General features: G+C 41.2%; 1 protein-coding gene and 3 long non-coding RNA genes across 4 annotated transcripts; 3 read left to right on the forward strand and 1 right to left on the reverse strand.

The window, feature by feature from the left end:
* Nucleotides 1-1,605: 1,605 nt before the first annotated feature.
* Nucleotides 1,606-4,896, reverse strand: LOC123139251 (uncharacterized). Its single transcript, XM_044559047.1, has 7 exons — nucleotides 4,789-4,896; nucleotides 4,621-4,691; nucleotides 4,098-4,549; nucleotides 3,922-3,972; nucleotides 3,193-3,365; nucleotides 2,243-2,403; nucleotides 1,606-2,138 (listed from the first exon to the last, which is right to left on the reverse strand). The coding sequence occupies exons 1-7, from the start codon at nucleotides 4,894-4,896 to the stop codon at nucleotides 2,093-2,095; spliced, it is 1,062 nt and encodes a 353-aa protein (XP_044414982.1). The 3' UTR covers nucleotides 1,606-2,092.
* A 6,862-nt stretch (nucleotides 4,897-11,758) lies between these two features.
* On the forward strand, nucleotides 11,759-13,028 carry LOC123134204 (uncharacterized). The gene is made up of 3 exons (XR_006465573.1): nucleotides 11,759-12,518; nucleotides 12,591-12,702; nucleotides 12,782-13,028. It is a non-coding gene; the product is annotated as an uncharacterized lncRNA (long non-coding RNA).
* Nucleotides 13,029-13,130: 102 nt separating this feature from the next.
* LOC123134205 (uncharacterized) lies at nucleotides 13,131-13,995 on the forward strand. The gene is made up of 3 exons (XR_006465574.1): nucleotides 13,131-13,252; nucleotides 13,338-13,494; nucleotides 13,577-13,995. It is a non-coding gene; the product is annotated as an uncharacterized lncRNA (long non-coding RNA).
* A 98-nt stretch (nucleotides 13,996-14,093) lies between these two features.
* LOC123134206 (uncharacterized) lies at nucleotides 14,094-14,677 on the forward strand. The gene is made up of 3 exons (XR_006465575.1): nucleotides 14,094-14,276; nucleotides 14,386-14,459; nucleotides 14,553-14,677. It is a non-coding gene; the product is annotated as an uncharacterized lncRNA (long non-coding RNA).
* The last annotated feature ends 8,916 nt before the right edge of the window (nucleotides 14,678-23,593 follow it).

Below are 23,593 nucleotides of genomic sequence, written 5' to 3' on the forward strand. Positions count from 1 at the left end.
CTCCGTTTAGTATTCCTTTCCTATGAAACTCAAAATAGAGGAGAAAAAGAACTGGCGCTGGTCTCTAGGTTAATAGGTTAGTCCCAAAAATAATAAAAATAGCATATTAATGCATCTAAAACATCGAAAACAGGTAATATAATAGCGTGGAACAATCATAAATTGTAGATACGTTGGAGACGTATCGAGCATCCCCAAGCTTAATTCCACCTCGTCCTCGAGTAGGTAAATGATAAAAACATAATTTTTTATGTGGAATCCTACCTAACATATTTATCCTTGTAATTTTCTTTATTCTCGCATGAATGTTCACATCCATAAGATTCAAAACAAAACTTTAATAATGACATAAAAACGATAATACTTCAAGCATACTAATAAAGCAATTATGTCTTCCCAAAATAACATGGCCAAAGAAAGCTATCCCTACAAAATCATATAGTCTGGCTATGCTCCATCTTTATCACACAAAATATTCAAATCATGCACAACCCCGATGAAAAGCCACGGAATTGTTTCATACGTTCTATGTTCTCAAACATTTTCAACTTTCACGCAATACATGAGCGTGAGCCATGGATATAGCACTATAGGTGGAATAGAATATGGTGGTTATGGAGAAGACAAAAATAAGGTGATAGTCTCACATCAACTATGTGTATCAACGGGCTATGAAGATGCCCATCAATAGATATCAATGTGAGTGAGTAGGGATTACCATGCAGTGGATGCACTAGAGTTATAAGTTTATGAAAACTCAAAAAGAAACTAAGTGGGTGTGCATCCAACTCGCTTGCTCACGAATACCTAGGGCAATTTGAGGGAGCCCATCATTGGAAAATACAAGCCAAGTTCTATAATGAAAAATTCCCACTGGTATATGAAAGTGATAACATAGGAGACTCTCTACCATGAAGATCATGATGCAACTTTGAAGCACAAGTGTGTAAAAAGGATAGTAACATTGCCCCTTCTCTATCACACCCTGCATTTTGTAACATGTCATTTGCATTAATAAAGCATGAAATTTTGACCAACAAAAACTTTTGCATTATTTGGCTTTTTATTTGAGTTGGTTTTCTCTGTGTGATTTTCAAGTGCTCTTTAAAGTCAACACAACTGCACTTTCTATACTGCATCTCCTTGCCCCAAACTTCTTCCCAATGATCATGCCATGTGTATAATGAAATATAGTATTTTTTTTACAACAATAATTTGGCAAAATAGTATTTTCTAAATTTAGTTTCCAAAAAACCCTGAATTGAGGTTTGCACTACAAGTACTTGACTTGGGGTATGAAAAATCTTTCAAAGAGTATATTTAACTCCTATTAGGTATACGACTCCCATAAACCACAAAAGTTTAATTTTAAAAGTTATTTTACTATTTTATTTAAAAGCTTTTTCTTAGGGCCAGAAATGGTCTTTAATAGGTTAAAATTATTTAACTGTTTCAAAAATATTTGAGAAAATTAAGGGAAACTCATAGGACATATATTGTCCATATATAAGAGTTTCAACACCATGTCATGTTCTAAATATTGGAAAAAATCCCTCAAACCCCCTTTTTGGACATTTCAAGATTTTGAAATATTTACAAAGGAAATATTCTCTAAAAATTCGAAGAAAATTATAGCAAGTCACATATGCATAATGTGATGATCTTGCAAAGTTTCATCTCAATCAAAATTGTTTTGGTTCACAAAAGTGCCCCAAAACCCTTTCTGTTCAAAACCAAACTTGAACAACTCTACATGGCCAACCTTGTCCATTTGATCTCAAGACTTCGTGGACCAAGTGGTGCACCAAGGAGGAGAGTTTAGCTTAGCTAGATCTAAGCAAGTTCATTTCTGTGAGTTTCTAGGGTTTACAAAAGTTACATTGGCAACTTTACCCAAATGAACTCAAATTTGGTGGAACACCCTATTTCTGTATGCCATTCCATCCTGTTAAGTCTCATGTCAAGTGTAATTCATTTTCTTGCCCAAAGCAGCAACAAACACCTTCTGCCAATTTTCAAAAAGCATCACTTTGACCTCTTCCACTAATCTCCATGGGCTCAAAATTTTACCACAGCCTCTCCTAGTCCCCTTCTACCTCCAGTAATAATGGCAAGTCCACAAATCATCCATAAGCTGTCTGAACAAAAAATAGTACAGAAACCGTTAATACCAGCAAATAATATTAAGCAGTTTGCTTTAGATTTGAAAATGTTCAGGAGAGATTCAGAAGCATGGTACAACCTGCAGAAAGAGGCATCTAAAGATATCAAGCAAGGACAATTAATTGAAGCCTCAGAAAAGACACCACAGCCCTTCAGCTCCAATATAGACATATTTGGGGCCTCTATGAGTAGAACACTCAACTTTGGGCAAATTACAAGGTTTAGGGATTCAAGACCAACCTAGAAAATAAGTAAGCATCAGAACAAGAGATGTATTTATTTATCTAGGTAATAATTAAAAAGAGAATTTCGTTTTGTCCAATACAATGGTTTGCTTCAAAATTTGTTTCACAAATATACTCCCTCCGTTCCATAATGTAGTGCGTATAATTTTTTTTAAAGTCAAACTTTACATACTTTGACCAAATTTATAGAGAAAATTGTTTGTTTCCACAATACCAAATATATATGAAATATCTTATGATGAATCTAATGATATATGTACGACGAGTTGGTCATTTGAGAATATACAGAATATAGTTTCAACTAATAATACTAACCAGAACCAAGAACATTCTCATAAATGCTATTTCAGGTATGAAATCAATTAGACTTCCCCTGATTCCTGTTATACCTCTAGATCGTTGCCAAGTTGTTTTTTGTTCTTGCTATGTTCAGGACTATTTCTTATAGAGAAGTCTTTTCTATAATTTCCCTAGTTTGATTAAACATATCTTTGACCAGATGATTCCCATTATGCGTCTAGTCAACTGGATAAGCCCCCACTACAATGTGTGAAAAGTTCATACAGCTCAATAACAGCATCAGAGACTAATAAAAGGCCGACAAACGAAACAATTTTGACAAATCATCGACTTTCTGGTCAACTTCGAAGGCCTAGCTAGTCATCTTGCACTGAGATTGTGAGGTCCGGGGGAATCTGATGCTGACAGGGAATATCCACCACCACTCTGTTCTACCAGAATCATACAATGTGGACTGAACAATTATGCACCGGCTATCTGGTACCTGAATATCTATGGGGAACATGGCGATGGTGTCTGAGAGCGCGGCGTCGAGCATGTCATAGGGGTGCCCGGTGAACAGGTCCTCCAGCCTCCTCTCCCACCGGTCAAGAGCCTGCGGCGTGATGTGCGACGCATTGGGACCGTCCACGAGCTCATCTGTCCTCCTGCACCACACTGAACATTGTTGCTATACATCAGATACTGAAAGTGATCGATGCCTATAGTATATCTCATTTAGAACTGACAGAACCTCAGATTCACATTCCTTAAGTAGTGAGGAATATGTTCTTGCAACCCTTTCTCATGTACTTTGATCCTATTGACGCCATTTAGCCAACAAAAAGCCTAATTTGATTCTTCCACACATAATGGCATATAAAAAAGTGTTATATGAGGCCTTTATTCTTCACCAACTGTGTCTATGTATACATGGCATGCAAGTTCAGCAATGTTTCTATTTGCCATTATTCGCATCCAGAACTAGTTCACACTGTTAACTGAAAAGTGGCCGATTTTCCTGGGGAGTTTCAAAATATTCTTGCAAGTTGCTGTTAAATACAGTATGTAGCAATTTAATGCAAAATGTGGGCATGCCCTTTCTGACAATCTGAAGTGAATATGAATTCAGTCACATCACTGAAACTAACTGACACTGTGTGACACATACTAATACTACAATAGGGGAGCAACAATTGAGGGTCCAAGCCAGGCATGGTGAGTTTCAGATTACCGTAGATGGCCCATATGGCGCGCCGCCGCTCCTCCGTCATCAGCAAGGTCCCTGCCATGCACGACCAGACATGAACGAGTCACCTCCATGATCATCAGTACATCTGCCTGGCATGCAGCAGACTGCGACCATGGCTCGAGAAAAACAGAGTAAGTATGCATGGAGGAGCACCGTACCGAGGTAGAAGGTCCAGCGAGGAGGAGGCCGGATCCGGAGTGGCCGGACCTCCCATGGCTGGATCCGGGCGCGAGGCAGGGTGGGGCGGCGGCGGCGACGCGGGGACGCGGGCGGGGTGCAGAGGAGCTCGATGCTCCGCTCCCATGGCGGCGACGAATCTCGAGGTCGAGGAGACCAGCGACGAGGCTTCCGCGACGGGGCGACGAGCTTGTGGGGAGGTGGCGGCGCACGACGCGACGCAGGTGACAGCGCGAGGCGGCGGGGCTCCTGGGGTCCGGTGAGGTTGCGACGCGCACCGGCGGGCGGAGGCGAGGTGGCGCAGCGGCGCGGGGCCGAGGGAGGCGGGGTCGGGAGGCGCTCGGCTGTGGGGCAGGGGCGGAGAGAGAGGGTATATAGATAGAGGAGGTGGGGGCAACGGTGTTTTTTACCCGCAAAAAATAGATATCCCCCTCTGTGTCGTCCGCCAGCAGATGGCAAATAATCTTTGCCGTCTGCCAGCAGACGGCAAAGAGGGGGGTGGACCGTTGCACTGTGCTGGCATCCGGTGGCACCTCTTTGCCGTTCGCTTGCAGGTGGCAAAGATTCTTTGCCATCTGCCGGCAGACGGCAAAGAAATGACAGATGGCAAAGACCTTCTTTGCCTTCTGCCAGTTCATTGCCTTCTGTTGTTTGGTAGATGATGGCAGAGACCTTCTTTGCCATCGGCAAGCGGACGGCAAACAACTGGCAGACGACAAAATCCCTAATTCCAGTAGTGGTTGCCTTCATTTCCTCCTTCTTGATACTTGCATTGTGCATGACCCTACCTTCCTATGAGGGTTATGCCGGTGAGAGTAGATAGGATGCTAAAGTGGATGTTATGCAAATGGGACGGGTATATGTATGGTGATGGAGACAAAAGTATTTCCAAAGACTTTTCGAAAACCCCGTTGGGTGCCACTAAAGCCCGAGGGAGATGATGATCTAGGTAACCACTTGACAAAGAAGTGGTGTACCGGAGCAAGTTGTGTGAATGTGTTTTCAAAAACGGATGGGTTTAAGTTGCGACCGTTATTCCAACCTTACATGTACAACCACAATACCCCTTATGGGACGGGGCTTTGTTGGTTACTTTGGTCAATACTAGCAGGGAGCCCACATTACTAGTGGCAAGAGGGTATGAGGTACTTTCTTGAGATGGAGTCATGCCAGGTAGGGCAACTATGGCTATTTTTACAAACACCGGGCACACTGTTGCGTCCCCTCTCTGATGGTATGATCTCGAGTGTCGCATGATGTACATCGTGAGGACAAGGGCCAACGAGTGGACTCTTTGTTAGTGTTGTCAAGGGAAAGATAATGTTCGGGTGCTTACCCCGGGTACTTGTGGTACCGCGGGTCGTGGATGACATGGAAGTTCCCTGGATCTTGTGGGTAAAGTGTGCAACCTCTGCAGAGTGTAAAACTATTCGAATAGCCATGTCCACAGTCAAGGACAGTTGGGTAACCGCTCTTGGGCCACGTCCACATGTTTACAAAACCAGTGTGTGTTTGGATAAGTGGGAAGAACTACTTGCACTACTAGGAAAATGCTTATAGATAGAATTTTACCAGTAGCATTTGTTTATGACCCCATGCTACTAGTAGTTAGTAGTAGCGCTGGGTAGAAAGCGCGCTACTGGTATGTGTTAGCAGCAGCGCTTGTTACCTAGCCCCACGCTACTGCTAAGTGTAACACACCACACCCCTTGGTCAATAAATATTAGCAGCGCTGGTCGTCCAACCGGCGCTACTGTTAGTTTTGGATCTATAGCGCCTGTTTAGATAAACGCGCTACTGCTATTTTTCTATGTATAACATTTTACCAGTAGCGTGTTTCTCTAGACCGCGCTATAGGTAGTGCAACACTAGCCGTAGATATTTTGCAAGCTGCAATAGCAGTAGCGTGTTTTGGCTCCCCGCGCTACTGCTATAGTCGCCAGCCACCTATCACCTTTCCCCTCCTTCCTCCCCTTTCTTCTTCCTCTCCCCCTTCCTTTCTCCCCCTTTCCTTGCACCTTGCTTGTTCTAATGCTCCCCCTCCACCACCCCTCCATTAGAGCCCTCCCTTCTTCTCTTCTTTGCCCTTCCACCACCCCCTCTTCTTTGCCCCTCCAACACACCCCTCCATTAGAGCCCTCCCATCACCACCCCCTCTTTCTTTGCCCTCCACCACCACCCCCTCCATTAATGCCCTCCCTCCCCCTCTTCTTTGCCCTCCACCACCCCTTCCATTAATGCCTTCCCTCTTCTCCTCTCTCCCTCTCCTCCCACTCTCTCCCTAGCTCTCTCTCTCCCTAGGGAGCTAGCTAGCTAGTTAGAGCTATATATATATATATATCTAGAGCTACTAGGTAATTAAGAAGAAAGGTGCTCGATATCCCTCTCGACACATAGGTGAGCAAAAAAATGTTTTTGTGTGGATAAGGACCGAAACTATATATATATGGGCGATATGAGAATATACCGAATTGTGTGTGGCATAATTTGAGTTGCCTACATTGTGTATTTGATGAAATAATGTGGGTGACATGAGTTGCCTATGTTTTGCCGAAATGTCGATTCAATTCCGTTTCGGCGAATTTCGGGCAAACTCAATATGTCCTATGTTTAGGGAAGGTCATGCCGAATTTTTGTATGAATTTGATCCATGCATGCATATATACGTGGTTATAATATTTGCTCCGCGCGCAGGTGATCATGAAGGTCAATGGAAGGATGGTGGAAAGATACTGGCAATCCACTGTGGACGACATGTATGAAAAAGACTGAAGGATGTTTTATGCCCGTGTCGAAAATGCAAAGGAATAGTCAGGCTCGACCCCTTTAAGGGTGGCACATTCAAGGCGCACCTGCTCATGCATGGTTTCATGCATGGCCATACTCGGTGGATAAGTGAAGATGATGATGATGAGGATGTCGACGGGGCAGGAAATAACGACATGGGGCCACCAGACGAAGAGATGACCGATTATGTGCCCGAAGAGGAAGACGGCCTCGGAAATGTCGATGGCGAAGAGGCAGTTCAAGGCGGAGAAGACGCGGACACGCCGCCGTCTTCGTCGCTAATAAGTTCAGCCATGCAGGACCTGCATGTTCAAGACCTGCTTCGCAAGAAGACGACTAGCGACAGAGCTGCTTCTAGAGAGGAGGCCAAACTGGCGCAACTGGAGGTAGACTCGATGACTCCTTTGTATGATGGTTGCAATCCCGAGGTGACCCGCTTGAGTTTCACACTAGAACTTCTAAAGACGAAGGCAAAAAACAAATGGACAGATACAAGCCTGGATGAGCTTCTGAAGTATCTAAAGAAGGTTCTTCCCGCGGGAAGCCTGTGTCCTACTAGTGTCGAGGAGGCAAAGAAAATCGTGTGCCCTCTTGATCTGCCACACATTAGATATCACACATGCATCAATGATTGCATCATATATCGGAACGAGCACGCGGAAAAAACCATCTGTCCAAAGTGCAATGCTTCACGATATAAAAAGGCCGGAAAGAAAGCTCCACAGAAAGTTGTATGGTACTTTCCGATCACTCCGCGTCTACAGCGGTATTTCGTAGATCCTAAGGAAGCAAAGCTTATGCGCTGGCACGCGGAGAGGGTGAAGCCAGATGACGGAGATGAGCCGAAGCTGAGACACCTCGCAGATGCTAGCCAGTGGAGAGCATTAAATGCTGAATTTGATTTTTTCGCAAATGATCCAAGGAACATCGTGCTTGGCGCTAGTAGTGATGGCATGAATCCATTTGGCAACCAGAACACCAATCATAGCACATGGCCCGTGTTTGTATGGATGTACAACCTCCCCCTGGTTGTGCATGAAGGAAAAATACATACACATGGCTATGCTTATTCAAGGGCCGAGACAACCGGGAAATGATATAAATTTGTATCTCGGGTTACTGAAAGAGGAGCTACATACCTTATGGACAACGCCGGCCAAGACATGGGATGCAAGCAAAGGAGAGTATTTCTACATGAGAGCCGCGCTGATCACGACGGTGCAGGACTATCTCGGTTACGGCTATCTCTCCGGCCAGGTGTGCCACGGATATTGCGGATGCACGAGGTGCATGGATGATACAACTTCTCTGCAGCTATCGAAAGATGGCGGGTCTTCGAAAATCGTTTACATGGGGCATCGAAGATGGCTCGAGAAGGATGACCCGTGGAGAAAGCGTGGAGATCTATTCAATGGTAAGGCTGAGCATCGAGGTCCTCCACGTAAGCGTAGCGGTGCAGAAATATATAAGTTATTGAAGAACTGGGAAGAGTGCCCCTCGCCGGGAAAGACGAAGAAAAAGGCGCCGGAGCCCCTGCTGAAGGTATGGAAGACGAGATCTGTTTTCTGGGACTTGGAATACTGGCCCATACTCGACACGCCTCATAGCCTTGATCAAATGCATATCACAAAAAATATCCTTGAGAGTTTGCTTGGAACATTGATGAACATGCCGGAGAGGACCAAGGATGGGCCGAAGGCAAGAAAAGACTTGGAATTTTTGAATATCAGGAAAGATCTCCAAATGCCCGGTAAAAGGTCGTCAGAGGAGACCGAGACGGAGACGGAGACGGAAGATAGGGGCAAAAAAGTAAACAAGAAGGAAGAACAATATTGCCCCCCCTCTTGCTTCACCTTAGATCCGAAGGAGGTCGATCAATTGTTCAAGTGCCTTGCCGGAATCAAAGTTAGTTCCGGATACTGTGGGAAGATAAGCAGATATCTAGACACTAAGAAAAAAAGGTTCAGTGGGATGAAGTCTCACGACTGTCATGTGATGATGACGCAGTTACTCCCGGTTGCACTTAGAGGGATTATGGACACACATGTGCGTGAGACGCTTACTGACCTATGCCACTTTTTTGATGCTATCTCTCGAAAGTCGATCAGTGTGAAGCAACTCCATAGGCTACAGGAAGAGATCGTTGTCATACTGAATGAGCTAGAGATGTACTTCCCTCCCGCGTTCTTTGATGTCATGGTGCATCTATGTGTCCACATCGTGGACGACATCATCGACCTTAGGGCCGACATTCCTGCACAACATGATGCTGTTCGAGAGGATGAATGGCATCATCAAAGGATTCGTTCGTAACATGTCCCGTCCAGATGGAAGCATAGCCCAGGGATATCTGACCAAAGAGTGCATCTCTTTCTGTGAGAGTTATCTAGTAGGCACCGGAGACCCTGTTGTTGGTTTGCCCGTCAACAAGCACCATGGAAGGCTTGAAGGCGAAGGTCACACCAACGGTCATAGGGATGTGAATGTGTTACGCTCGGGCCAACAAAACGACCTTGACAGGGCAAACTTAGTAGTGCTACAACACCTAGATGTGCTAGAAGATTTTGTGACACTGCACAAACAGACCATCGCAAAGAAGTACCGTGATCGTGGGTGCACAGGACGGACACTGAAGTTATTAGAGAGCACAACTCCACTTTCTTGCATTGGTTCAAAGAGCGAGTTCTGGCTAATCCCCCGGAAGAGGGTTGTCCGAACGGAACGCTCATATACGCCTTAGCACATGGCCCCTCGACCAACCTCGCGACTTATCAAGCATACGATATCAACGGATACACGTTCTACACGGAGGAGAAAGATATAAATAGTGATGACCAAAACTCAGGGGTGAGGATGGAAGCCATGAACGGGAATGTAATTGAAAGATATTACGGAAGGGTCGAAGAGATATGGGAGCTTAACTACTCTGGACTGCATAGCACGACGATGTTCCGTGTCAGATGAGCTAAGAATGTACAGAGAGAAAACCGACATTTCACTACCATGTGTATACCCGACTCTGATAGCGGTACCGTCAACGCCATCGCCAAAAATGAGCCATGGGTACACGCTAAACACGTGACACAATGTTTCTTCATAACTGATCCGATCAATCCCAGTCGTGTTGTCGTGAGGAGAAGCAAAAGGAGCATCGCCGGAATGGATGGAGTCGCCAACGAGGAAGACTACGACCAGTACGATGATCCGATGAGGGAAGATGATGTTGATGACGATGAAACATATGTTAAAAGAAGAATGAAGACTACATTCCCTACGAAAGATCGTAATCCCTGGAGAAGGAAAAATCACGACCATGGGCTCAATTATTCAAAAACAAACAAAAGAGGGAAGAAGATCAGTCTGAAGTGTCGTTGTCGCCCAAGCTGATAAACTAATCTATAAATTTTGTGTGTGTCTAGCTATTTTGTATACCGCCGATAGCAGTCAAATGATTTAATATATATTATACTAATTATTATCCGGAGCGTAACAGTGTTATTGCTCCAGCGACATACCAAATTAAACCCTAGCTAGCTAGAGCTATATATACCCCTGTTATACAAACTTTGTACAAATGCAAATGAAAGATAAGAAAAAGGAAAGTGCAAATCTATTTATATATAAAAAGTACTTGACGGGGTCACCAAAATAAAGATAATTGTCCTGTAAAATCCTACAATAATTAGATATATCCAACCTTCCCACAAAGCATAACCATTAGCTCTTCATAAAGTAGATGGGTCCATACGTGCAACAATGGCTTCACATTTTGTTTCAGAAAAACATATCCGCTTACAATTTGGGCCATGACACCCATAATAGAGATCGTACAGGATGTGCCCAAACAAATGAAAAGTACCATATCTCTTCGTTTCTAGAAGAACATGTGTACAAACGGGATTTACCCAAACAAATCAAGACTACCATATCTCTTCGTTTCTCAAAAAAAAAATACTCCAAACAGAATATCTGTCCAGGCTGCTACCAAAAAAGCTTTCGTTTGATCGTGCTATCTACAAAGGGGGTGTACAGAAACAATTCAGAACTACCATATCTCTACGTTTCTAAAAAAGGACTCCAACGAAATATCTGTACAGGCTACGCACAAAAAAACTTTCTTTCAATTGTGCAGATGAGAGAAACTCAACCATCCATATAAGACCTTCCCCACGACCTGAAAGGTTGCAACATCTTCCTCCCACATCATCTTCTTCCAGCGACCAAAACTTCCACTCCAGAATTATCTTCATATAGCAACCACAAAACAGTTCTGTCAAGCAAACGGGAATTGTCTTCCTCCAGCGGTGACAAGACAGTTCCGTCAAGAAAATGATCTACATCAAGTAAGTTTCATCTGCACAAAATTATAGATCATAGCTATTAATGGATCAATAATGGTCGAATTATACTCTAGGCAGTCCTGATCTAAAAATATTTGCCATTACCTCCGAAGGTTGATTATCTACAATCATATACGTGTGGGTTCCTATATTAATGGTGTCAGGTTCATATTTTTTACTCACCTATGAAAGGCTAATGCCAGGGTAATGCCATGGATGTTGCTTCCAGTATTTTCACGTTAAAATAACATACTATACAAGTCCAGAATCATACTACAAGTATAACATATCCAAGTGGGATTACTTGCTGCGATATAGAGAAGCATAGATGGTGCATAAGGTGTTGTTCATAAAATAGATTATACCTATTATTGTAGATCAGATCTATTAATGGATCAATAATGCTTAATTCATAATGTAGGTAGTGCCACTATAAAAAGGTTTCACATGTTAGCTCACAAGTTTCATCACCTAAAAACAGATACAGAGAAACATACATAGATGGTTTCCATATTTGATCAGCCTCATATGTTATAGTGGGTTTCTGTAGTCATGGCATCAGCTCCATCTGAAACATAAATTAAAACCAATTGTCAATAAGATTGTATTGATTCATCTACTTTTATTTCATATAATCTTCTACATAAGGTTAATGCAATGGATGTTGCTTCCAGTTTTCACGTGAAGATAATATACTATAGAAGTCTACAGAAATAAATGGGATTGCTTGCATGCATTATATTTCTTACTTTACTAATGACCATTCTGTTCTTATATTTAAAGGGCCTCAAAGATTATGGCATATACACCATTGAATGCATTGACTACACGAAACGAGACATGGACAATCAAAGGTTAAGACTTTGGGACACAATTAACTTATCAACTAATGAGCTCATTAGCATTGATATAATTTTATTGGACAAAAGGGTGCAAGTATTACATATATAATGTAACTTCAATTTATCCTTTCCAAAGTTTGCTGATCTTTTCTTTCTATGTAGGGCCATGCGATCCATGCTTCTATTGGGAGCAAACTGGTCAATAAATTTAAATCAAAAATTAAAGAGGACTCCATATACATAATTAAGACCTTCAAAGTCTTGGAGTATGAAAAATACCGACCATTGAAGAACAATCTCAAAATCAATTTTGTTTATGATACAACAGTGAAGGAAGTGGATGAAGGAAAATCAAAGTTTTTGAATTACCACTTCGAATTTGTTGATGGCGATACCTTGGATAGTAGGGTGAATATTGATAAACAGTGCTCAGGTATGATCATAATCCATATCGAAGAACAAGCATTGGCGAACTAGCTAGATTTTAAAATATGATTATGTACAGATGTCATTGGATTGCTTACTGCAATGAAACCAATAGAGCAAGTACAAAAAATAAAAGGGACGGGCATGGCTCAAACTTCAAACATCCGCGAGATTGAAATCCTTTTACTAGAGTAAGTGATTCTATTACTATATTTTTTTGAATTGCATAGATGATCTTTATATCACTTTTTGATGAATAAATTCATGCAGAGATGAAAAGATCCAAATCACGCTATGGGGGGATATTTTAGCAAATACGGTGAACGAAAGTCTTTTGGACAAACAAACAATAGTGATTGTCACTTCAAATTTGGTCAAAAAATTCAATGGTGAGAACTAGAATCTTTTTGTGTAAACTCAAGTCCAAATTACTGATAATTTGTTACCAGGGCTATCACTACACACAACAAATGCATCTAAAGTCTTCCTCAACCCTGAAATTCCAGAGGCAGACCAAATTATTGAGAGGTATGCTATATAATAATGCAATTATGCATGTCTTTAAAGTTACAAGTTTATGTGCTCATGTTGTGACCTATTATAGGTATTGTGAAAGAGATGTTATTCCATATGATTGGAATCGATGAAAGCACCCAAGGAACAATTGAAGAGCAAATGTTGTACAACAGAAAAACATTGAGGGAAATTATAGAATTGCGATATGCTGATGTCCAAAGAAAGGTTTCCCTCTAACCTTGATCATCATATTGTACCTTATTTATTGTACATTAGTATGTAATAATCTCATATATTTTCTCTTTAATAGGAATTTGTATGCACAACAAAAGCAACAATTGATGATATTATAACAGATAAAGGCTGGTGGTACATGGCATGCAAACTTTGCTTTGTGCTACAAAAAAGGAACATGATAACTACATTTGCACTTCCTGTCATGAAGTAGCTCAAAATCCAGACAAGCGGTGAGCATGTTGTGCACTAGATTGTCTTTGGTTCCATTTGTTTTAATAATATACCACTAATAACTTGACAACATCATATTAGGTACCTACTTAAACTGAAGGTACGCAATGGCACGGCAACAACAACTTTCGTGGTGTTTAACGAGGTAGCAAAGAGTCTTTTAGGCAACATATCTGCGTCGACCCTATTAGAGCAGGAGGGATTCAACAACACGGTACCAGATGTTATTCAAAATCTTTATGGCAGAACACTCCTATTCCGACTGAAGTTAAATTCAAGGAATCTAGAAGAGTGTATGGAAAATTATAAAGTGAGCTACACTTTTGAAGTTGATGACAAACTTGAGATGGAAAATTCAAATGAAATGGCTGAAGAGGTATGCATGCACATTTGAGTATTTTAAATGGCTTATAAAATTATAATATGAGCACACTCTTTATAGGGCATACTGGAAATGCAAGACACACGAGGTTCTTCAAATTCTGATATGCACAATTTCCATTACGAGGTACTCCCACTAATTAATGATTTTGCTCTCACAAGTGTGCAATTTTTGTTTTTAAATGTTAAAAAATAATTTTCATTCTTATAGGTGAACCACTCCTCCAAGAATGCAACAAATGATGAGAAGAAGGATATGTGCAGAAAGGAAACCTCAATATCATCCAACAAAAAACAACAACGGAGGACAAAGATACAGAAGTCTAGCAAAAGATATGAAAAAGATGTGAGACCGGTTGCTTCTAGAACAGTTGTTAAAACTGAAGCTCCTGATGATGAGGTAACAAATTGAAAACATTATCTCCCTGTATCTGCATTCATAATTGATTTTGGCCTATTTATTTATGACATAACAAAACGCACAGGAAGAGCCAAAAACTTTTTCGCAGAAGATAAAAGGAGAGACAAAACAAAAGAGATGTAAGCAGGATTTTAAAAGAAAGGCTTCGCGAAATAAAAAAAGGTTCTTACAGAAAAATTAAATAATGAGGTATGCTTTGAAATTACTTTACTATTTTATGACATCGTTGAAAAAAATGAAAATGTATTTGAAAAGGAGGTAGCAAACATTCAAGCTACAAGTTCAGATACAATTACCATAGAAGATGATTCTAATAATTACCACAGACAAAACAAGACAGATGTCAGAAGGCCTACCAACAAGAAACTCAGAAGAGTTATGAACAAAATCAAATTCAATAGTGAGGAGAAATGTACATACTTTTTCTATATTGTTTTCAAGATAAACACAAAGTTCTATTGTGTTCTAAATTGACATATTTTATGTATAGGTACAAGATGAAGAAGAAGAAGGAGAAGAAGAAGAAGAAGAAGAAGAAGAAGAAGAAGAAGAAGAAGAAGAAGAAGAAGAAGAAGAAGAAAATGATGTAACCGTAGATCCAAGATATAACAAAGATTTCAGAAATGACAACCACAACGAGGGATATAAAAATCCTGTGACCAAGGTTACTTCTGCGAAGCTCAAAAAAACAATACAGAATTATAGATGAATACATCCCACCTTAAATATCTATTAACAATATGCTCTATGATGTTCATTTAAACTACCGCCATCTTATAGGTACTAGAGGAAGAAAATGACATAGATGATGATTCCGACAATGAAGAAACCAATAATGAGGTAATATCAAATAAAAGGAAAAGGATTTAATTTTAAATATATTATTTCCAAAATATAAAATCATTGTATGAAATAATAATCCATTAGTGTATTGGTCATTTCCTACTTTAGTCTAATATTATGTATGCATTTCATCATATATGTATTACATAATACATTATTAAATTCCCACATTCTATGTTATAGGTACAAGAGGAAGGAAATGACACAGATGGTGATCTCACAATTGAAGAAAGTACAAGAATGAACAAGGTAAATACGTTGATGATATACAAGCTTAATATCTACCATGAATTTAGAGAAATTTACAAATGTTTCATTAATAACATTGTTTTTGCATATATGCAGGGAGACAACAATAGTCATGCCGACAACTGTACCATCAAAGGTGACAGTGATGAAGAATGGAACGCCAAAACTAGAAGCAAAATTGGAAGGGATCGAGAAGAGGTGTCTAGAGGGGGGGGTGATTAGACACTAAGTACCAAAAATTGCAGTTTTTAACTTCTTTAAGTTTAAGTGCAGTTTAGGCACAAGTTTAACACTCACAATACAGAACAAGAAAGCATGCAAAGAGAATATGAGCAGCGAAAAGTAAAGCATGCAACTTGCAAGGATGTAAAGGGAAGGGATTGGAGGATTCAAACACAACTGGAGACACGGATGTTTTTGTCGTGGTTCCGATAGGTGGTGCTAACGTACATCCACGTTGATGGAGACTTCAACCCACGAAGGGTAACGGTTGCGCGAGTCCACGGAGGGCTCCACCCATGAAGGGTCCACGAAGAAGCAACCTTGTCTATCCCACCATGGCCGTCGCCCACGAAGGACTTGCCTCACTAGCGGTAGATCTTCATGAAGTGGGCGATCTCCTTGCCCTTACAAACTCCTTGGTTCAACTCCACAATCTTGTCGTAGGCTCCCAACTGACACCTAGCCAATCTAGGAGACACCACTCTCCAAGAAGTAACAAATGGTGTGTTGATGATGAACTCCTTGCTCTTGTGCTTCAAATGATAGTCTCCCTAACACTCAACTCTCTCTCATAGGATTTGGATTTGGTGGAAAGAAGATTTGAGTGGAAAGCAACTTGGGGAAGCCTAGAGATCAAGATTCATATGGTAGGAATGGAATATCTTGGCCTCAACACATGAGTAGGTGGTTCTCTCTCAAAAAATGTATGCTGGAAGTGTAGGTTCGTTCTGATGGCTCTCTCTACGAATGAAGAGGAGGTGGAGGGGTATATATAGCCTCCACACAAAATCTAATCGTTACACACAACTTGCCAAACTCGATGGGACCGAATTGGTAAACTCGGTCAGACCGATTCGGTAAATCTAGTGACCGTTAGGATTTTCGGTGGGACCGACATGCAACTCGGTAGGACCGATATGGTTAGGGTTAGGGCATAACTTAATCTCGGTGAGACCGATTACACAAACTCGGTAGGACCGATTTTGGTAATAAGCTAACCAGAGAGTTGGTCAGGAAAACTCGGTTTGACCGATTACACAAACTCGGTAGGACCGATTTTGGTAATAAGTTAACCAGAGAGTTTGCATTGTAATCTCGGTAGTACCGATTACTCTAACTCGATAGGACCGATTTTGGTAATGGACATACACAGAGAGATTACAATCCCATCTCGGTGAGACCGAGATCCCTATCGGTGAGACCGATTTGCCTAGGGATTGTGGCAGTGGCTAAGACATCTGAACTCGGTGGCGTTGGGTGGAAAGCATCGGTAGGGCCGAGTTAGACTTTTGGGTTTAGGACATATGTGGATGTGAGAAAGTAGTTGAGGGCTTTGGAGCATATCACTAAGCACTTTGAGCAAGCAAGCCATTAAGCAACACCTCATCCCCTCTTGATAGTATTGGCTTTTCCTATAGACTCAATGTGATCTTGGATCACTAAAATAGAAAATGTAGAGTCTTGTTCTTGAAGCTTGAGCCAATCCTTTGTCCTTAGCATCTTGAAGGGTTTCCACATCCTTTAGTCCATGCCACTCCATTGTTGAGCTTGTTTGAAACATACTAGGTAAAAGTGTTAGTCCAACAAGAGATATGTTGACATTCATTACCAAAATCACCCAGGGAGCACTTGTTCTTTCAGTCTCCCCCTTTTTGGTAATTGATGACAACATACATCAAAGCTTTAGATAAAGATATAGAGAATAGCAAGTAAAGCTTTGGAAAGACGTGTAACATGCATAGGCTCCCCTACATGTATGTGAATATGGAATATAGGAGCATGTGAATGCATAAGCATGATAGAGTAGGCAATGTGTTACATGTATCTTGGTTATATGCATCAGAGCAACAAATGTGAATATGGGAAATGTACCTTCATGCTCATGAGTCCTTTGCAAACAGTATGTACATCAGCAAGAACTCCTCATACACATGACTATGATGCATATACTTACCTTGTGGTCTTGAGTTGGCTTAGGATGGAATGAACCTGCGTAAACAAGGTTAGATAACACAGATACACCTACTAGCCAGAGCAAAAAAAAGGAACCACAAGAGTACCAAGACTGGGATGACATGTAGAGAGTGAGTACTAAGTACCATATTGAATATGGACATGTCCCCAAAGGTAAAGATGTGCAATGAATTTAAAGATTTTATTTCCCTTAGATGTCTTGCTCCCCCTGAATCTAGCATGGGATACTGGGAGAAGATAGGGAACAGAAAATCAGAGCAAAATGCAAAATCAAAGCTCAAAGAAACAAATGAATAGAGCTAATGCAAATAAGCACATATGAATATGTCTTCCTCCCCAAGAAGACATGTGGCATCTCTCCTCTTGAACACCAAGCATCTGGGATCCTTGAAGATTACTCTCTTCTTGAGTATTCTCTCCCCCTGGAGATATCTCTCTCCCCCTGTTGAAGTGATAAGCTTTGATGTGATCTCTCTCTCCCCCTTTGACATCAATTTCCAAGAAGGGTCTGCTGGAATTTGTCGTAAATGGATTTGGTCCTTGAGTCACAGCACAATGCATTGATAAAAATGTGATGCTTGTAGAGGAAAAGATTCATTGAGTGGTGCTAAAAATAATAATGCAGTGGCAAAATGTTTTTCTTGTTGTGAAATCGGTGGCACCGAGTTGGATGCTTCGGTTGCACCGAAAGGATTTGGTTAGACCGAAAACATCAAACCGGTGAGACCGAGTTCATCGCAGAGAAAACACTTGTCACCTCAATTCACTAGACAAGTAAGATCTCACAAGGATTTGCAATGAATTGGATGCAGGGAATGCAGAACAGAATAGAAAAAAGAAATCTAGATGAAGTTTTTTTGGGTAGGGGAAACAAATATGCATGAGACAAATGCAAGAGCATAGAAAAGAACACGAGAGAACTTCATCTAGAATTGGTCGGCGACAAAGTCACCTATGTTAGAGTATATTGACTTAGGAGTCAAGTGAGATCACTTGATCATAGGTCATACTCATCGTTTAAGCTCAAAATGGGGTTACCATTTTTCGTTTAAGCATCTTGATGTATTCACATCTTGTCGAGTTGCTTTGACTCATGACTTGGAGTAAAGCTCCTCTAAGATGGAATAACATACCTTGGGTGGTGGTGTTGATTGTGATCACGTAGTTGAACTTGTGTGGGTTGCTCAAGGTTGATGTAGCTCATCAAGAGTTTGGAGCACCACTTGGAATTTGAGTTCACCTACCCACATGGGTTAGTTTTTGCAAGGAAGAGCACTTGTGTATCCCAAAAGACAATCATGAAGCTTAACATAGAATTTGTCAAAGGATATGTTTGAATGGTTTCGTGCTTCCTTGTCTTCGACCACCATTGTGTAGAGACTTGGTGATGTAGAGATTCCTCAAGATGTGAGAGAGTTGCAATCCCATAGATTTAAATTCATCCAAGGACCTACATGGGTTAGATAACATGCAAGGTGCAAATATACCCACGACATAAGATTATCATCATAAGAGAAATATCAAGGATTAGTCATAAGCTCATGTCTTGCATGTATCCAATGGAGTTCCTACTCCAAGTTTGAAGCATTAATGATGTTCAATTCACCTCTTAACCTGCAAAACACTCTCTCATCAAGTGGTTTAGTGAATATATCCGCTAATTGCTTTTCGGTGCGAACATGCTTAAGATTAATGTCACCCTTAGCAACATGATCTCGAATGAAATGATGACGAACTTCAATATGCTTAGTTCGAGAATGTTGCACGGGATTGTGAGCGATCTTGATAGCACTTTCATTGTCACAAAGTAATGAAACATGTTTCACATATATCCCATAATCTTTAAGAGTTTGGGTCATCCATAGTAATTGAGCACAACATGAACCAGCGACAATGTATTCCGCTTCGGCGGTGGACAAGGATACCGAGTTTTGTTTCTTGGAAGACCAAAACACAAGAGATCTACCAAGAAATTGACAAGTACCCGAAGTGGACTTTCTATCAACCTTGTCACCGGCATAGTCCGAGTCGGACTAGCCAACAAGATCGAAAGAGGCCCTCTTAGGATACCAAATGCCAAAATTAGGTGTATGGATTAAGTATCTCACTATCCTTTTCACGACCTTAAGATGACATTCTTTAGGAGCAGCTTGATATCGTGCACACATGCACACACTTAGCATGATATCGGGACATGAAGCACATAGATATAACAATGAACCAATCATAGAGCGATAAACCTTTTGATCGACCGGTTCACCATCTTTGGTCAAATCAAGATGTCCACTAGTAGGCATGGGTGTAGTCATACCTTTGCATTCCTGCATATTGAACTTCTTGAATAAGTCCTTGGTGTACTTCGTTTGAGAGACAAAGGTACCTTCCTTAGTTTGCTTGATTTGCAAACCAAGAAAGAATTTGATTTCACTCATCATAGACATCTCAAACTTCTCCGACATTAGCTTTCCAAACTTTTCACTAAAATGAGGGTTAGTAGAACCAAATATAATATCATCAACATAAATTTGGCACACAAATAGTTCTCCATTGACCCTTTTAGTAAAAAGAGTAGAATCTATTTTTCCAATTTCAAAGCCTTTTTCAATAAGGAACTTGGTCAAGCATTTATACCACGCTCTAGGAGCTTGTTTAAGACCATAAAGAGCTTTGTAAAGTTTGTAAACATGATCAGGTTTCTTAGGATTAACAAAGCCGGGAGGTTGTTTAACATAAACTTCCTCCTCTATTTCACCATTTAGAAAAGCACTTTTAATATCCATTTGGTACAAGGTGATATCATGGTGATTAGCATAGGCAAGTAAGATGCGAATGGACTCAAGTCTAGCAACGGGAGCATAAGTCTCACCATAGTCCATACCTTCGACTTGTGTGTAGCCTTGGGCGACGAGATGTGCTTTGTTGCGAACTACTTGTCCATCTTCATCTTGCTTGTTGTGAAACACCCATTTGGTACCGATGATGTTGTGGTTGTTGTCGGGCTTCTCAACCAATGTCCAAACTTGATTTCTCTCAAAGTTGTGTAGCTCTTCATGCATGGCATTTATCCAATCCGGATCTTCCAATGCTTCTTCAACCTTCATAGGTTCAATGCTAGAGATGAATGAATAGTGCTCACAAAAGTTAGCTAAACGAGTTTTAGAGCGAGTGATTCTCCCGGTTTGGATATCATTGTAGATTTTCTCGACGGGATGGTCTTTAGAAATTCTTGCTCGAACTCTTGTCAGCTTTTGCTTGGGTCTTGGTTGAACATCTTCTTCATCTTGTTCTTCTTCTTGGCCTTCTTCATTGTTGGCGTTGTCGTTCTCTTGTCGTGGTGGAGAAGGAGGTTGTTGACGTTCGTCTTGGTGCACTTCCTCGTTTTCTTCATCTTGGTGTGTCCCACTTGTGGATGCTTCCGTATCAACTCTTGGTTAACCTTGTCGTGAGGTAGAAGCTTCCACTTAGACGGATGAGGTACTCTCCTTCACCTCCGTTGGACTAATCTTTCCAATAGACAGGTCTTGAATTGCTTCCGAGGGGTCTTTGTCTCCTACATCAATTGGCAATTGCTCTACTTGCGAGCCGTTAGATTCATCAAACTTCACATCTACCGTTTCTTCAACCTTTCAGGTGAAATTGTTGTAGACACGGTATGTGTGAGAGTTTGAGCCATAACCAAGTAGGAAACCTTCATGAGACTTAGGAGCAAATTTAGAACAACGATGCTTATCAAGAATGTAGCACTTTGAGCCAAATACTCGAAAGTATCCAACTTGGGGTTTGTTACCGGTGAGAAGCTCGTATGCCGTCTTGCCGAGTAGCTTGTGAAGATACAAGCGATTTGTTGCATGACAAGCTATCTCAACCGCTTCCGCCCAAAAGTGCTTCGGCGTCTTTTACTCATCAAGCATCGTTCTCGCCATTTCGATGAGCGTCCGGTTCTTCCTCTCAACAACTCCATTTTGTTGAGGTGTGTACGTAGCCGAGAACTCGTGTGAAATCCCTTCTTCGTCAAGAAAGGTGTCCACATTTGCGTTCTTGAAATCCGTTCCGTTGTCGCTGCGAACCTTCTTGATCTTCACTTCAAATTGATTTTGAGCCTTCCTAGCGAAGTTTTTGAAGATCTTCTGAACCTGTGATTCATCATCGAGAAAGAACACCCACGTAAATCTTGAAAAGTCATCAACTATAACTAGATCAGAAGAATTTCCACCGAGACTTTTGTAAGCGTTGGGACCAAAGAGATCCATATGAAGTAGCTCGAGATGCCTCCTTGTGGTCATGATGTTCTTCACGGTATGCCTTCCTCCAACCTGTTTACCTGCCTGACAAGCACTGCAAAGTCTATCCTTATCAAATATGACATTGATAACTCCAAGGATATGATTTCCTTTAATAAGCTTGTCAAGGTTTCGCATGCTAACATGACCCAATCGTCTATGCCATAACCAACCTTTAGAGGATTTAGCAATAAAACAAGTTCTAGGTTGAGCCTTTTTAGTGAAATCAACAATGTATAGATCACCTCTACGCACATCGGTAAAGACCATTTTATGATTATCTCTACGAAACACTTGGCAATCTACTTCAGTAAATAGGACATTGAAACCGAAATCAGCAAGTCTAGATACTGAAAGTAAGTTGTAGCCAAGAGATTCAACGATCATGACATTTTGTATGGAGCTATCATGTGATATGGCCACCTTACCGAGGCCAACCACCTTACCCTTTGAGTTGTCACCGAAAGTGACATACTTTTGAGGACCATTGTTTTCAGCAAGCTCCCGAAACATGTCTTTATCTCCGGTCATGTGATCGGTACATCCACTATCAAGAACACATTCCTTTCCTCCTGCCATATAACCCCGAAGATTTGCCATAAGACCAAATTGTCTCATTGCATCATCAAGATCGAAGTCACTATCATCATCCTCACCATAGTATCCATGTTCAACATCGTCATGTGGTGGATCAAATCCTAGAGAGGGTGATTCGTTAGAGTGAGTTTGACAATGATCTTGCTTATGAATTTTTATAGCTTCAGAAATAATATCACTAATAATTCCAACATCTCCTTTGGCACGCATAAGGTTTGTAAGCTCAAACAAACAATCACCAAACATAGGATCACTAGAATTCATCTTACTCAAGGCAATAGACTTATGGAGAATTTCATCAAGATTTTTCAAGGAATAATTTGGAAAACGTTCCTCAAGAAGTTTCCATATGGTGTAGGCACACTTAAGAGTAGGCAAACATCCAATCAAGTTTCTAGGCAAGCCTCTAGTGATAAGTTCAACAGTTCTAAGATTGTGAATCATGTCAATTGACTCATCAAGAGTAGGATGCATAGGATCAATATGAGGTGCACAAGGGCTAGCAATGTACTTGTTCAAATGATATTGATTGAAAATCACAAGCATCTCATTTTTCCACTCATGAAAGTACTCTCCATCAAGTATAGGCACTCTATGTCTAAGACTCCCAATAGTAGACTCATCCATCTTCCTCCAATGGTGTTTAAACCAAAGCAATGGAGACCAAAGCTCTGATACCAATTGAAAGGGATCGAGAAGAGGTGTCTAGAGGGGGGGGGGGTGATTAGACACTAAGTACCAAAAGTTACAGTTTTTAACTTCTTTAAGTTTAAGTGGAGTTTAGGCACAAGTTTAACACTCACAATACATAACAAGCAAGCATACAAAGAGTATATGAGCAGCAAAAAGTAAAGCATGCAACTTGTAAGAATGTAAGGGAAGGGATTGGAGGATTCAAACGCAATTGGAGACACGGATGTTTTTGTCGTGGTTCCGATAGGTGGTGCTATCGTACATCCATGTTGATGGAGACTTCAACCCACGAAGGGTAACGGTTGCGCGAGTCCACGGAGGGCTCCACCCACGAAGGGTCCACAAAGAAGCAACCTTGTCTCACTAGCGGTAGATCTTTACGAAGTAGGCGATCTCCTTGCCCTTACAAACTCCTTGGTTCAACTCCACAATCTTGTC

Source organism: Triticum aestivum, chromosome 6B (genome assembly GCF_018294505.1).
Source record: "Triticum aestivum cultivar Chinese Spring chromosome 6B, IWGSC CS RefSeq v2.1, whole genome shotgun sequence".
NCBI classification, from domain to species: domain Eukaryota; kingdom Viridiplantae; phylum Streptophyta; class Magnoliopsida; order Poales; family Poaceae; genus Triticum; species Triticum aestivum.